This window comes from Malurus melanocephalus, unplaced genomic scaffold, assembly GCF_030028575.1.
Source record: "Malurus melanocephalus ecotype Western Australia unplaced genomic scaffold, MMel_1.1 scaffold_1327, whole genome shotgun sequence".
NCBI lineage: Eukaryota > Metazoa > Chordata > Aves > Passeriformes > Maluridae > Malurus > Malurus melanocephalus.
Window position 1 is genome coordinate 1,801 of NW_026624559.1, and position 16,288 is coordinate 18,088.

The 16,288-nt window shown below is 54.5% G+C and overlaps 1 protein-coding gene across 1 annotated transcript in view; it reads right to left on the reverse strand.

Moving 5' to 3' along the window:
• Window positions 1–9,527: 9,527 nt before the first annotated feature.
• FRMD6 (FERM domain containing 6) overlaps window positions 9,528–16,288 on the reverse strand; it is a 17,902-nt gene continuing 11,141 nt past the window's right edge. Inside the window, exons 7-15 of the mRNA XM_057387730.1 lie at window positions 16,157–16,282; window positions 14,709–14,864; window positions 14,127–14,192; window positions 13,971–14,039; window positions 13,137–13,311; window positions 11,387–11,722; window positions 11,180–11,305; window positions 10,402–10,493; window positions 9,528–10,325 (exon numbers count right to left, since the gene is read on the reverse strand). Coding sequence (XP_057243713.1) covers window positions 10,041–10,325; window positions 10,402–10,493; window positions 11,180–11,305; window positions 11,387–11,722; window positions 13,137–13,311; window positions 13,971–14,039; window positions 14,127–14,192; window positions 14,709–14,864; window positions 16,157–16,282 — 1,431 coding nt within the window. The 3' untranslated portion in view covers window positions 9,528–10,040. The remainder of the gene's footprint in view (window positions 10,326–10,401; window positions 10,494–11,179; window positions 11,306–11,386; window positions 11,723–13,136; window positions 13,312–13,970; window positions 14,040–14,126; window positions 14,193–14,708; window positions 14,865–16,156; window positions 16,283–16,288) is intronic.

Here is a 16,288-nt window from a genome sequence, read left to right on the forward strand (position 1 = left end):
AATTAATTGTGTTTGGGAGGATAAGCAGGTCCTGGTGCTTCCCAGGAATTCTCCAGGGTATCTCATCTGCAAGGTGCTGATTTTTGAAGGTTTGGTCCAAAGCCATTTGGGGATTTTATTCCCGGTGCTTGGAGTCCATCATTCCCACAAGAAATGCAGGAGATGAGTGATTTCAGACTCTAGGCTGTGTCCTGGCCCAGCCCAGATGGTTTTTTAGAGCTTTTCCAACCCAAACCACCCCGTAATTCCGTGATTTTGTGATTCCACGATTCCCTGATCCCACATCCAGCTGCCTCCCCGCCCACCACGCACCAGCAATTCCTTCCCCTGCCCATCTCCAATCAAAGGCATCATTAATTAATCCCTGGCCTGACCCAACACCATCCCAGCCGCTCTGGATGGGGTTTGGAGCAAACCTGACATCCCCACGGAGCCAAATCCGTGTTCTCCTGGCAGCTGGATCCCGTTTTCCACGGGGATTTTGGAGGGACAAGGCTGCTCCTGTGCTGCAGAGCGAGCGGTTTTGGGGGGGTTTGAACCACGAAGGAAAAAAGCACGAGGAAAGCTGGGCTGGAAGTGAGCAGGGAATAAAACTACAAGGATGAAAATTCCCTGTTAATGGGCCGGGATGCAGCCACACCCCGCTCCGTGGAGTGGGGCTCCATCATCTCCCACTGCCTCTGCTCCCATCCCTCCTCCCCACAAAGGGGCTGAGCCAAAAACAGCGAGAAAAGAGCCTGAAAAGCAAAAAAAAACCCAAAAATCCACTCCAATCCCTCCGCTCGTTCCTCCCGCTCCCATCCCATTCCGCCTTCCCATCCCACTCCGGAACACCTGGAGAAGCCACGCTGGGAATCACGCAGAAAATGATATTTTTCCCGAGCTGAACCCTTTATTCCCACCCCAAACGGAATCATCCGGCAGGAGGGAGCGGCTCCGCAGCTCCCGGAGGCACCGCCCGAGTCCCGGAGCATCCCGGCTGCGATGGAGCGGGACAAAAACCGCTTTTTGGGGACACGAGGGGCTCCAGCACCGTCTCTCCGGCCCGAATTACTATGGAAACAGCCGGCGCCGGCGCCTGGCCGTCCTCTTTGGGTGACTCACCGGTTTTTCGGGAGGAGAAGCGGTGCCTCGGCCGCCGCCGCTCCCGTGGAATTCCAGCGGGAGAATCCGCGGGGCTGCCGGGTGGGACGGCACCGCCTGCCCTGGCTAAAATTGCCTTTTTCGGGCGTTTTTCTATTGGCACGGGGTGGCAAAGCAGCAGGTGGGCTTGGGGATTAACAATAATAACAATAATAACAACAATAACAACAATAGTAATAATAATAATAATAGTAATAATAATGATTAGAGGTTCCTAACCGGCTCACAGCCATAAATCCATAGGAATCCCACACCGGGATTGCCTGCTCCTGGTTTTAAGAATCCCCCATGCCATGAAGCAGACTCAGTTATCATCTCCCCCAGATCCAAAATCCACCCCACGAGGCCACCACTAGCTCAGAACTGCCAGAACACCCCATGAGATCTTGGAAACCGGCTTGTTATCCATTGGGAGCCAATCTGGCAGCTCTCAGGGAATTTGGGAGAGAGGATGGGCACATGCAGAGACAGTGTGGGACCCCACAGGTCCTCCCAAGCTGAGAATATCCCATTTTGGAGGCCAAAGTCATGTCCCAGGTGAGCAGCCAGCAGCACATCACATCAAGCAGCATCCCTGCCTCCTCCTTTTGTCTGGAAATGCCAAAAAATTAAAAAAAAAATCCCAGAACTGATGCCAGGGAGCAGCTGGGGTGATGCCCAGGGTTGTAGGGCCAACATGGGATCTRGGATCCCACAGCATGGGGTGAGAAAAGCCCCATCAGAGCCCGGGAGCACCTCCAAACCTCCTCCTGGAGGAAGGCTCGGCCCTGGGGCTTTCCTGGCAATAATTAATTGAGTCATATTTCAATCCAGCCAGCGGCCATATGGTAGGAAAAGAGGATTAAAATCGCATGCTCCAGTTGCATTCAGGGGAAAATCCAGTTATAAGGAAAAATGCTCGGTGCCTGGCTCCAGCCTGCTGCCAGGGGATGGGCTGATGCCACCCAGCCCTTTTCCAGGAGCTGGGAGAATGGGATCCCTGCTGAGGAGAAGGATCCTTGGCAATTTGGGAGGTCAGAGGGGAAAAGGGAAAAAAAATAATTCATGGAACCCACAGCAGGGGCAGAGCATCGCTGCTCAGAGCCATCACCCTTCGGGTACCACGCTGCAAGTTCATTAGAAGCTCATTAGTAATTGATTAATGAGGGGATATCGCTGTGTGCCAGGATTTGCCTTAAATATAAATMATTTTCCWCCAAGGAGGAAGGAATTAGGGAATSACTGAGGGGTTTGGGGTGGAAGGGACYTTAAATCCCATCCCACAGAGACACCTTCCACYRTCCCAGGGTGCTCCAAACCCCATCCAACCTGGYCTTGGGCACTGCCAGGGATCCAGGAGCAGCCACAGCTTCTCTGGGCACCCTGTGCCAGGGCCTSCCCACCCTCCCAGCCAGGAATTTCCTCCTGATATCAATTCCAAATMTTCCCTCTGTCAGTTTTTTGCTGGATTCTCCTCCCACTGGGGCAGGCGAGCCCTGGACCAGGTTTCCCTGAGCTCATCTTTGGAGCGATTTTCCCGGGAATCTTTCACCCAAAAGGAAGGAAAAGCAGGATTTTGACAGAAATTCTGGGGAGAGGACGTTGTTATAGGGATGGCAGAATGGATGCCCCTCCACCTGCACGGACATCGCCCCAAATCCCTCCAAGGCAGGCTGGAGCTGATCCCAGCTGAGGCTGCCGCAGGGATTTGGGATTGGGAAAGTCTCCCCGTTCCTTCCCACGATTTAAAAAAAAAAAAAAAAAAAAAAAAATCGGGAAAGCAAGAACACTACGTCTCATTCATCCAGGGAAAAAGCCTTCCCTGTGATGGCAAATCAGTTGATTAAGGAGGATCAAACCCTGTAAATCCAACCTTTGTTGGAGACTGAACTCCTCGTACAAGGCACCTTCCCGGCTCTCAGCGGGACCCCAATCGCCCCCCGAGCCTGTGGGGTCCCTGTGGGGTCGCGGGATGGGCGGATTGGCTCCGCCGCCGCGCAAATCCCAAATCTGGGGGGATTTCCCCCCGATTTAGGAGCGGCTCGGTCCCCACGGGGGTGGCGGGGGTGGGGACCGCCCTGCCCAGCCCCACTGCGGACAGTGTGACCAGTGCCAGCCCCTCCAGCGCCCCCAGAGCCCCCAGAACCCCCAGAGCCCCCCGATCCCCCCTGTGCCCGGCGGTACCTGCAAGAGGGCGGCGGTGCCCCGGTCCCCGCGGGGCGGGCGGCAGCGGGACGGACGGAGAGATGGAGAGATGGATGGATGGATGGATGGACGGTACGGATGGATGGATGGATGGAGGGATGGATACAGGAAGGGCTGGAGGAGGGAGGGCCGGAGGGATGCGGCCGGAGGAGGAGGAGGAGGGTGGTCAGCAGCAGCCCCGAGCGGCGAGTCCCCACCCAGCTTTGTCTGCGCTCATCCCGCTGCCTACAGGAAGCGGCTCAGCCCCGACTTCCTCCTCCTCCTCCTCCTCCTCCTCTCCTCCTCCTCCTCCTGCTCTCCTCTCTCCTCTGCGATCCCCGGGTTTTGCGGATCGTTTTCTCCCAGACCCCGCTGCCTCCTCCCCTGCCCCGCACCCCGCGCCGGTTCCTCTCGCTGGTTCTGCCCATCTCCTGTCCCCGTCCCTGCCCCGCTCCGTTATATGGCCCCTTGTCCCTGTCCACCTCATTCACGCCCCGACCCTGCACCCCACACACGCTGCGGGCCAACCCCACAACCCCGCTGTACCCCCACCCTGCACCCCACACCCGTCTGCACCCACATTTCCTACACACACCCCACCTGCACCCCAAATATAACCCCTGAACCCATCACCTCCCCTAAATACCCCCTGCACCCCAAATATACCCCCTGAACCACCCATCACCCCTAAATACCCCCTGCACCCCAAATATACCCCATGAACCACCCATCACCTCCCCTAAATACCCCCTGCACCCCAAATATTCTCCCTGAACCCATCACTCCTGAACCCCACACACCCATCTCTGCACACACAGCCCCCCTGAACCCTCTCTCGCCCCTCTCATCACCCCAAACACCCCCTGCCTGAATCCCCCCGTGTCCCCTGAGCCCCCCAAACCCTGGATCCCTCCATCCCTTCCCGGACCGACACATCCAGACCCTAATCCTAACCCTCAAACCTTTCCTACTCAAAAATTCCCATTTAGAGCACAGCTCAGGGGATCACTCAGTATTTTATATTATTTTTTTCCAATCAATATGACCCCACACCCCGGTTTGGGGGATTTCGGGTGGATGATTTTGGAGGCGCAGGGARCTGGTTGGGTTTTTATAAGGCGGCTTTTCCCTTTCCTCCGTCTGTCCTCATGGAAATCCTTCCCTGGGAGGGTGGGAAGAGTTCCCAGAGAAGCTGTGGCTGCCCCTGGATCCCTGGAAATGTCCAAAACCAGGCTGGACAGGGCTGGGAGCACCCTGGAATTGTGGAAGGTGCCCCCACGACAGCGGTGGGATGGGATGAGCTTTAAGATCCTTTCCAACCCAAACCATCCTGGAATTCCCTGATTCTCCAAAAGGAAGTTCCCGTGACCCCCGGGCAGGGCTGGGACAGGGGTTCAGCCCCCAAAAATCAGCCGGGGCAGGGTTCAGCCCCCAAAACAGCCGGGGCAGGGTTTCAGCCCCCAAAAACAGCCGTGGCAGGGGTTCAGCCCCAAAAAACAGCCGGGGCAGGGGTTCAGCCCCCAAAAAACAGCCAGGGCAGGGTTTCAGCCCCAAAAAACAGCCGGGGCAGGGGTTCAGCCCCAAAAAACAGCCAGGGTAGGGGTTCAGCCCCAAAAAACAGCCAGGGCAGGGTTTCAGCCCCAAAAAACAGCCGGGACAGGGGTTCAGCCCCCAAAAACAGCCGAGCCAGCGCTCGCAGCAGCACCGCGGGATGCGGCTCCTTTGGGGACATCCCAGGGTGACAGCGGGGACACGGGGGCTCAGTGCCACCCCTCCCCATGCCAGGCTCCGCAGGGCGCTGGCACAGCCGCTCTGGCTGCCCGGACCGGGTTTCCCCTCCTGTTTCCACAGCAACACCCGGTGACTGATTTCCTTCGATGACTGATTTCCTCYGCTGCCCTGCACACGGGGCGCGGGAGCTCAGCCCCAGCGCATCACCCCAAAAACACCCCAAAATCCCATCCAGAGCTGCCCCTGGAGCCCTGGAACCCACCCTGGAACACACCSTGCACCCAGAGTGGAGCCGGCAGGGTGCCCCCACCCCTCCACAGTGACCCCAAAATAACGCAGGGACCTGCGGGGCTGCATTAATTAAAAGTGCTGCATCCAGTGATAATTTCAGGGCGCCGAAAATCCGCTGAAAAGGCATCAACGCACGGGGGGTTTTTGTAATTATCACCCATTAGTCACCGGCGGCTCACTGGGGCGATGCTGCCGGGCATGTCCAGCCATCCTTTTGTCGGGAAGGCTGATAAAAGAGAATTCTGCGCCAGGAACGCACCCCGGCACAACCATCCTCGCTTAACAGCAGGAGAAAGCAGGGTGGGGAAATTAATTCATAAATTAAGGATATCACTGCAACATTTCCCTTTTTGCGGCTGGCTACATAAAAGCGGCGTTTGCCCACGGTCGCCCCACAAATCCCAAATTTTTTAACTTCCCCAAAACTGTGAGGGGAGCTGAAAAATTTGGATGTGGAGCAAGGGGAGAAAGGCTCTCTGTCAGCTTTGAAATCCGTGCAGAGCAGCAGGGAGCATCCCGGGGAAAAGGCCAGCCTGGGTGCCTGGGATGGGAACTCGGGGACCTTTCCCTCCCCTGGGGACCTCCCCCGTGCCGAGATGAAGGATGAGAGGAGGTCAAGGCATCAAAGGGTCGGGGGATTAATTATTAAATTCATTAAATTCATTAAATTCGTTCCCGTTTAGCCTTTACCGAGCACAGCCCACGGGGAGGGGAAAGCTCCCTCCTCTCCTCACCCCCCCCAGACAGGGCTGGCCGGCGAAACAAACCCTTCCCCATCTGCTCTGGGGAAAATTCCGGGCTTTTGGAGGGCAGGGATGAAATCTGGCGGCTAAACTTAGCAGCAGACAATGCAGCCCCCCTCCCAGGAGCGGCTCGTTCCCCGGCGCTCCTCCCTCCTGCCCCGAAAATGTCGGATTTTAGCAGAAATCAGCAATTAGGGGCCCCAGACCTGCGGACGGTCAGCGCCCGCCTCGCCGGGGCCGAGGGATATTTTTAGAGGACAAAGGGAATTCGCTGGGAACATGCAATTATTGCTGGAGGAAAAGGCGTTTGGGTGGTTGAAGATGCCAGGGGAGGGGGGCACAGCCCCAAATCCCCATCCCTGTCCCTCTCCCGGGGTTTTTAGAGGAGGGATGGATGGCAAAGGCCAGCAGGATCCAGGGTTACAGCCCTAAAACAAGGCATGGCTGAACCCAGGGCTACAGGGCAGTGCCAGGCGTTGGGAGAAACCCCTCTGGAAGGTTTCCTGCTGCTGCTTCCCCATGGAAAACAGGGTTTTCACAGAATCCTAGAATGGTTTGGGGTGGAAAAGACCTAAAAACCCATCCAGTGCCATAGGTAGGGTCACCTTCCACTGTCCCAGGGTGCTCCCAGTCCCATTCAGCCTGGCCTTGGGCACTTCCAGGGATCCAGGGGCACCCACAGCTTCTCTGGGCACCCTGTGCCAGGGCCTGACCACCCTCACCAGGAATTCCCAGCTCCAATATCCTATCCATGCCTGCCCTCTGGCAGTTTGAAGCCATTCCCTGTGCCCTGGCACTCCACACTCATCCCTGTGAAAGGATAAATACACAGAGGGTCAAGAAATGCTCCAGAAGCTGGGAATGGGGACACGGGAAAACTGTGGAGGTGCCTTCCCCAAACAGCTTTCCTTGGCTGGGGAATGGAGGTGCCAGGAGCAGCAAAACCACAAGGAATAGAACCGGCCAATTATGTTCTGATGAGTTTAATTAGTGCTAGTGGGAGATGGGAGGGGGTCCCGGGTGCTGTGGAGGAGAAAGGAGGCACAAAACCTCCGTCAGACACCGGGGAATCCACGTGCTCCACCAAAAACTCGGGATCCCGCTCAGAATCACATCTTGAATCAAACAAACGGAGCTTCCTCCTTTTGGGAAAACACYCCTGGGTGCTGCTCCCGAACCCCCATCCCGCTGTTCCTGAAAAAACCCTGCTCCAAGGATTGGAGGAAAGGGATTAAAGGGAAGCAGAGGATGGGATCGCTCATCGCAGTGACTGCTGCCATCCCCTGCCCGAGGTGGGGCAGGATTGGGGTTCTGGGGGGCTGGGGACAGGTTCTGCCCCACAATGAGGGGTCCAACCCTTGATCCCCACAGCTCCTGAAGGCTGGGGACCCTCCCTGAGCATCCCACCGGGATCCTTATTATGGACATTCCATACTCCCATTGATTTCACAGCTGTTCCCGCACCTCCAGAGCGCTGGAATGGGCTGTCACTTCCACAAAAATCACCAAAAATCACGAGTGAAAGGCTCAGCCCATCCACTGCCCTGCCCGAGGCGGGAGCTGCCTTAACCTGCTCCCCGGAGCCGGGAWCGCCAGAGCAGAAAACACACGATAAATACAACGCTGTCCTTAAATTCAGCCGTGCTCCATCTCTCCCCGAAGCCTGGGAGCGTTTTTACATCTCCAGGAGTCAGAGTGATGCAAACAACTGTCACTTTATTGTCACGTCCAGCCGTACTGCAAAAGGCACACAACAAACTTCATTGGTACAAAAGAATTCCGCTCCGGAGGGGGGTTTTGTGTCGTTTTCCTTGAGTTTCGCTTTTTTTTTTTTAAATTTTTTTTTTTTTTTTTTTTTTTTTTTTTGCAACACAGTCACTGGGCTCTCCCATCGCCCCGACGGGAAGATCCTTTCACAGAAAGGACTATTTTTGTGCAGACAGACAGCTCCTTATTGCAGGGGGAACGGCCCCAAGGGCCGGCGGGCACGGCCACCCCCGGCCACCTGCGGAAAAAACCGGGAATAATCGGCACCTCTGTGTCCCCTTTGTCCCTGGCACTGCTGCTGTTTGTAGGGAGAAGCTCCATCACAGCCCTCAACACCAACCCCATAACTCCAGTTTGGGCTGCAGGACAATGGGATGGGGAGGAAAAAAAAGAGAGGTCCTGTTTGAGCCGCCCCCTGCCCAAATCTGAGCAGTGCTGGGCATTTCTTTGCACGATTTATCCTCTTGCTCCGTGTTTCTGCAGGGTGAGGGTCCCACAGAACCCCCCCTGAGCCTTGCAGGAACTGGCAGAGAGGGGAAAAGAGGCTGGGGATGAATTKGGGGGATTTATCTACACTGCTGGTGCACTCACTGCAAACCCAGCCAGAAATGGGGGATGGAGAGGCAAAATTATCCCAGCCTGGGATGTGGCACCCACACAGAGAGGTTTTGGGGTGTTTTATCCCCAAAACCAGAGCAGCTRAGCTGCTCAGCGTCCCTCCAGCTGCCCTGTGTGGATTTAGGGAGGTGAAGATGATTTAAGGGCCACCATCCTGCCCTGCCAGCATTTGGATATCGACATTATTTTCCCATAAAACCCCTCAGGCAGGGCCAGGTYGAGCTCTGGGGTGCCAGTGCCACGGTCCCACAGCAGCTTTTCCACATCCCAACATCCCAAGAGATTTTTTTTTTTTGCACTGTGCCTATAGCTACGCTCAGTTTCTTTTGGTACCAGCTCCCCTTTCTCAGCTCCCTCCCCCAACRTTTCTTATAAAAATAAGATTGTGCTTATTTATAAAATAATTACAATTTTTTTTTGGTTTTTTTTTTAAGAAAAGCTTCCAGTTAAAAAACGGTGGTATATCAAAATATGGTAAAACTTTGGCTGTCAATGGCTAAACTCTAATTAAAAATATCCACTACAAAGGCATTGTGCTGTGATAATTAACTCTGCAATGCTTCCCTCGCCAGTACTGATGGCAAATCTCCCACCTGGGCTGTCTGGCTTCCCTAGGACACGCTCAGAAACCACCCTTGGGTTTTCCCAGCACATCACCATCATCCTCTGGCAGAATTATTCCAACTGTGAGACACCTAAAGACGCATGGAAAGCCTTGGGAAAAGAGAACGGAGACTGCAGCGGGAAGAGCCACACAGACAAGGCGGTGGATGCACATTCTCCTYGAGAGGAAAGTCTGTTTTCTCATCTTAGTGCTTAAAAAAAAAAAATTAGCATTGTAGATAGAGTTCGTGAAAGAAGAGAGGCAGATCCTTTGTATGAAAGGTGTTTTAGAGCGGGACTAAAATGCAAATGGGTCTGTAAGATCCAGACATATATAAACATACATACCTCGATATATTTATATATGTATTCTCTAGATATTCAATGTTTGGGATGCATTATTGCAATATCCTTACAGGGGACCCATTCTTTTCCGTCCTCCTTTTTTTTTTTTTTTTGTTTTTTTTTGTTTTTTGGTTTTTTTTTGGTTGTGGGGTTTTGCGCTCCCAAAAAAAACAAAAACTTAAAAGAAAAGAAAAGATGAAAACGAGTTGCAAATGGCTCTGAGAGCTCCCAGCCACCATCCACCTGGCTGGCACTGCTGTGGCCTGACCTCCAGCACGTGTTTTTGGGAAAACTGGGATGATGCTCTGCCCCAGGAGCTGCTGGCTGTGCCTTCCTCCACGGCTGGTTATTGCTTCATTCTCCCTTCCCATACTGGCCTTTAGGGTTATTTACATTTCTTTGGCTTGGCTTGAACAGGACAGTCAAGAGTCATCTCGGGGCAAGGAGGGGGAGAGAGGCCACACAAAAAACACGGGCGAGGCTCCTCCCAGTCGTGGTAAAACAACTCGGTTTGGCACAAACTCCTCCTGAAATCGACCCCGTGGCCAGAGAAATCCCCATCCCGCCCCTCATCCGGACAATCCTCCACCTCCACGCTCTGCGGGGGGAAAGGCGGTGTCGGAACCTCCCCGGCGCTCACACCACGAACTCGGGGACTTCGTCGTGGGTGAGATCCAAGGAGAAATATTTGCTGGTTCTTTTCACAGGGAAGGTGTCCTGGATGTTGATGCACTGCTGGGCCAGGCAGCCGTTGCAGTAGAGCCCGTCCTCRTCCAGGCCGTGGGCGCAGCCAAAGGTGAAGCTCTGAGCCGTGTCCTGGCACAGGTTGGCCAACTGCAAAAAGTCCTTCTGGTAGAGCCGGATGTCGTCCAGGCTCAGGCTGTGCCGGTCTGTTGATGTCTTGGGTTTCCTGCACGTGGTCTGGGGAAAGGCAAGAAGGGGCTCAGGAGATGTGGGGCTCAGATTTGGGCAATCCCAAAACACCCACTCCACGTACCTGGGGTAAGGAGTCGGTGCTCTGCCCACGCAGCTTCACCACMGTCTCTGAGGAGCTGGAGGTGGAGGAGCTGATCTCCTTCACGATGAGCCCTGAGYGAAGGAAGGAGGAAGAGGAGGGTGCAAAGGTTATTTCGGGGTGGCTCAGCTCTCCTGGGGTCCTCTCCTGCTGTCCACGGGGACAAAAGCACCCTCAGCGCAATGCGGTGCCTCCAACCCAACAGCTCCACTTGCAACCAGAATTGCTACAAAGCATGGCAAATTTACCCCAAAATGGCATCCAAAGCCACCCCCAGGGAGCCTGGCATCCCAAAGATCTCCCAGCAGCTCCCAGTATGGAGCTGGAAATGCAGAAAACCTTCTGGGTACAGGAACAGCTCCAGAGAAGATCACAGAGTCCAACACCCACCCATGTCCCCAAGTGCCACATCCACAGGGCTTTTAAATCCCTCCAGGGACTTGGGGCTCCACCACTGCCCTGGGCAGCTGTGCCAGGGCTGGACAATCCTTTCCATTAAGAAATTTTCCCTAATACCCAATTCAAACCTCCCCTGGCACAACTGGAGAGAGGTTCCTCTATTTTTTACCCCATTTCTGCTCCAACCCCTTGGGCGAACGGCTTTTTCTGGCATCCCAAATGGACACCWGGGGCTAATTCCCCTCTGCCAACCACCAAAGAATGACCAGGGCTGRAAGAAACCTTAAAGATCATCCCATTCCAGCTCCCAAAGGTGTGACTTTCCCTGTGGGATTGGGAACAGAAGCRGCCACCACCTTACCCGAGTGCCCGTTGAACTTGCGGGACAGCAGCATGTCCTCGGTGATGTAGACGCACATGTCGGGGCTCACCTCCATCTCCCCCGCCTGCTCCAGCTCCCGCGGGTCATCCACCAGCATCTCAATCTCTGCTGGACACCAGACAGGTCAGGTTTGTGCCTTCAGAGCACCCTCCAACGATGAGAAAACCCCGAGGGGCACGGCCTCACCGTCATCCTGGGAATCCTCCTCCAGCCGGTCCTTGCCGCCGCTCTCCACGCCCGAGGTGTGCGAGCTGCCGTGGCTGGTCATGGAGCTGCACGTCTTGAGCTTGCGGTGGGTGGTGGCTCCAGAGAAGCCGTCCTCAGGTCCCATCTCGCGGGGTTTGGGGTCGGCCTCGATGCCGGACGTGTGGGAGCTGCTGTGTGAGGCCGTGGAGTGCCGCGACAGCCGCTTGTGCCGGACGCTGCCGGCGCTGCTGCCGCTGGCRCGAGAGCGCTTCTCCAGCTGCTCCATGTCCAGGTCCAGCGTGTCGCTGATGTAGGATTCCCGGTATTGCTTTTTCTCTGCAGGAGAGMACGGAATTTGTGTGATTTCAATGATCTCTGGGGGAAACTGGACGCCCAGAAGGGCACGGACACCCTGGCACGCAGAGGAATTGTCACCCGAGCACGGCGTGGTGGCACGGATGGAGATGGCCCTGCCTCGGTGGCATTTGGGGATGGTGGGGCAGGAGCCCCAAAATTTGATGTGTTCTGGGCTGGGAACCCTCCAGTGGAGGAGGAGGAGGGAGAAAAGGAGGAGGAAGAGTTGAGGAAGAGGAGAAAGAAGAAAAATAGGAGTAGGAAAAGAAGAAAATTAAAAAGGATGAGAAGGAAGAAGATGAAACGAGGAAGAAGATGGGGAGAAAAAGAGGAGGAAGAGTTGAGGAAGAAGAGAAAGAAGAAAGCAGAAAATGAGGAGTAGGAAAAGAAGAAAATTATCAAGGATGAGAAGGAAGAAGATGAAATGAGGAAGAAGATGGGGAGAAAAAGGAAAAGTTGAGGAAGAGTTGAGGAAGAGGAGAAAGAAGAAAATGAGGAGCAGGAAAAGAAGAAAATTAACAAGGATGAGGAGGAAGAAGATGAAATGAGGAAGAACCTGAGGAGGAGGAGGAGGAAGAGGAAGAGGAAGAGGAAGAGGAAGAGGAAGAGGAAAGAGGAGGATGCAGAAGAGAAAGGAAGATGAGAAGCAGAAAGATGAGAAAGAGGAGGAAGAAGAGGAAGAGAAAGAAGAGAAAGGAGGCGGAAGAGAAACATGAAGAGAAGGAAGAAAATGGAGAATAGGATGAAGATAAGAACAAGGAAGAAGATAGAAGGAAGAAAAATATGAGGAAGATGATGAGGAGAACAAAAGAAGAATAGGATGAAGATGAGCATGAGGAAGAAGATGAGGAGGAGGAGGAGGAAGAGGAGAGGAAAGAGGAGGATGAGAATGAGAAAGAAAGATGGTGAGGAGGAGGCAGAACAGAAAGAAAGAAGAGGAGGAAGAGAAACAGGAAGAGAACAAGAAAATGGAGAATAGGATGAAGATAAGAACAAGGAAGAAGATAGAAGGAAGAAAAAGATGAGGAGGATGATGAGGAGGAGGAAAACAAAAGAATAGGATGAAGATGAGCATGAGGAAGAAGATTAAGAAGACAAGGAAGAAAAAGATGAAGAAGATGAGAAGAAGGAAGAAGTCGAGGCAGATGAGGAGGATGAAGAAGAGTAGAAGAATGAATAAGAAGAGGAGGGGGAGAGAAGAGAGGAAAATGAGGAAGATGAGGAGGTGAAAGAAAAGAAACAAGATTTTATGCTTTCCCAAGAGCTCCCTGACCCTGGAGGCAGGACGAGGGACACTGGGATATGAGGGGTGACACGGACACGGGGCTGGCACCAACACCAGCTGCTCACAGGKGACAAATGCCACCAGGATCCCATAGGTTGCCATGGCACGTACCCTCGTTCTCCTCGAGCCGGCGCACCTGGCGCAGCACGGGCTGCAGGTTCATGTAGAGCCGGTGGCTGCTGCTCAGCAGCTGCAGGAGGTGGCGCGAGCGCAGCGGGCAGCCCGTGTAGTAGATGAGCTTGCGGGCCGAGGGCAGCCCRTCCGGCAGGATCTCGAACTTCTTGCCCTGGGTGGGATGAGGGAAACGTCAGGGGTGAGGAGGAGAATGTGCCCAGTTTCACCCTGTTGTGGTGAGGCTCCTCGTTAACGCCAGGGATTGTCAGCACCCGCTGCGGTCTGTGCCCAAGCGTTCCACAGCCAAGAGATGCCCTGCTCTGGGGAACTTTGGAATCCCAGAGTGGTTTGGGGTGGAAGGGAGCCATAAAATCCACTTACTCCAACCCCTCTCCACCTTCCACCATCCCAGGATGCTCCAAGCCTCATCCAGCCTGGCCTTGGGCACTGCCAGGGATCCAGCCACAGCTTCTCTGGGCACCCTGTGCCAGGGCCCCACCTCCCTCACAGACAGGAATTCCCAGTTCCCAATATCCCATCCATCCCTGCCCTCTGGCAGTTTGAAGCCATTCCCTGTGTCCTGTCCCTCCATCCCTTGTCCCCAGTCCCTCTGCATCTCTCCTGGAGCCCCTTTAGGCCCTGGAAGGGGCTCTGAGCTCTCCCTGGATCCTTCCCTTCTCCAGCTGAGCACCCCCAGCTCTCCAAGCCTGACTCCAAAGGAAATGGTTCTCCATCCCTCAGAGTAGCTCCGTGCCCTTCTGTGGACCTTTTCCAACAGCTCCATGTCCTTCCTGCACTGAAGGAGCTCAAGCTGGGGATGGTGGCACTCACCACAAACACCAGTTTCCCCACGTTTGTCCACGGGAAGTCGTAGAGCAGCTGCTTCTCYTCATCCAAGTTCTGCAAAAAGAGGAGAGGGAGCTCTGGTTGAGGATTCTGGCCAGGGCTGGGGCTGAGCTGAGCCATCCCCTTCGTTCAGTCACCCACCTGGAAAATCTGGATGCCCCGTGTCGTCAGCCCCAGCGTCAGGGAGGCCTCCACTTCCCTTTTGTCCTAAATGGGGAAAAATGGGTTTAAATACACAATTTGCAGCATGAGGTGGATAAATCTGCTCCACCTCAGCCCAGGGATCCTCCCACAGTCACCCCAGTTATCATTCTATGATTAATATGCCAAATTAAAAATGGAGAGTGACTCCAGGTGCAGGCAGAGAGYGACAGGGTAAGGGGGACTGGTTTTAAATGCAAGTGGAGATATTTGGATGAGATGTAAAATTCCCCCTGTGAGGGTGGGGAGGCCATGGCACAGGGTTCCCAGAGAAGCTGTGGAATCCCTGGAAATGCCCAAGGCCAGGTTGGAGCAATCTGGGATAGCAGAAGGTGTCCCTGCCCATGGGATTGAACTGGGTGAACTTTAAGGTCCCTTTTAACCCAAACCATGCGTGATCCTATTAAAACACCTCCCAGCAAACAAACTGCTTTGCTCCAGGAAGGAAAAAAACCCTAAAATGTGTTTCTCCAGGAGGACAATCCCAAAATGAAGCTCCCAGAGATCCCAGAGCTCTCCCACCTTGTAGAGCCTGTAGTAGTGCACGGCCACGTCGTCCAGCCTGACGGCCTCCTTGATGTATTTGAGGTGGGCTTCYGAAGCTGTCAGGGCAAACTGGTCCTTGTGCATGTTGGGCACGTGCTTCAGGATGTAATCCTTGCCCCTCTTGGCCACCACCTGTTTGGAGGAGAGGAGGAGCTGCTCTGTGCTCGCTCAGGGCTCCGTGCCGGCCCCAGCGCTCCTGGGAGTGGTAATTTCAGGGGAAAAGGGGAAATCTGGGGCTTTGTTATAGAGATCTCCAAGTGAAAATAAAATAATTACAGCAGCCATTAATTACAGTTACAAAATAATTGCAGTGACTTGTGGCCAGTGGGATTTTCTGCTGGGATTTGTGCTCCATGGGGCTTACACCATGGGGGACACTTGTGGCAGGGCAGGGACAGTGACACAGACTGGGGACACGGACCTGGGGCCATCACTTCTTAGTGATGTGAGTGAAAAAAGGAGAGGCTGGTTGATTTTGAAACAAAACCAAGAAAGAGGTTGGAAAGGAGAAGGAAAGGATCCTGGAAGATCTTTGAGCTCCTAAAGAGGCTCCAGGAGAGCTGGAGAGGGACTGGGGACAAGGGATGGAGGGACAGGACACAGGGAATGGCTTCAAACTGCCAGAGGGCAGGGATGGATGGGATATTGGGAACTGGGAATTGCTGGCTGGGAAGGTGCCCAGAGAAGCTGTGGCTGCACCTGGATTGCTGGAAATGTCCAAGGCCACACTGGATGGGGCTGGGAGCATCCTGGGATGGTGGGAGATGTCCCTGCCCATGGCAGGGGTGGAATGGGACGGACTTTTAGGCCCTTCCACCCCAAACCACTCTGGGATTCTGGGATCCTTTGAGAGCCATTCCCAAAGGTCTGCACCTGACMATGGTGGGGCCATGCCCACAGGGAATCCCCCCGAGCATCCCTGCAGGGCACAGGGTGGGGAATTCTCCACCAGCCCCACACTGACCCCAACCTGCAGCTCTTTCCATCCTACAGCTGTGGGGTTATTTATAGGTTATTTATATGTTATTTATAAGCAGGATTAACCCCGGGGTTGGGATGCAGCCAGGATGCTCCGAGCAGCGCAGAATCCATGGCTTCACCAGGCTCAGGTTTGTGGCACCCACCGGACATCCCAGTGCCCCCCGTTCAACCCAGCCACAATCTACAGCCTCCTGCCCATTTCTCCATCACCCAAATCCATCCCTCCTTGCCCAAAGATCCTCTTTTTAACAAAATCCTGCCCCATGAGCCATCTCCATCCCTGGAGGGATTTAACAGCCTCTCGGGGACGTGGATCAGCGGTGGCCTCGGACGCGATCCTGGAGCTTTCCCAACCTCAACAACTCCACGATTCCCTGACTCCAACCCACCACCACGCTTTTYCTCCACCCTCCTGGAGCAAAAGGGGCATCAGGACATCTCACCCAGGCAGGGAAATACGCCTCAGGATCGAAGTATTTCCCGTAGTGCTTGTTCCGCTTGAAATCTCCCAGATCGGCTTGCAGGGCGAAGGCAGTGAGCAGGAAATAGGCTTCTTCCCTCAGCACACACTGTGA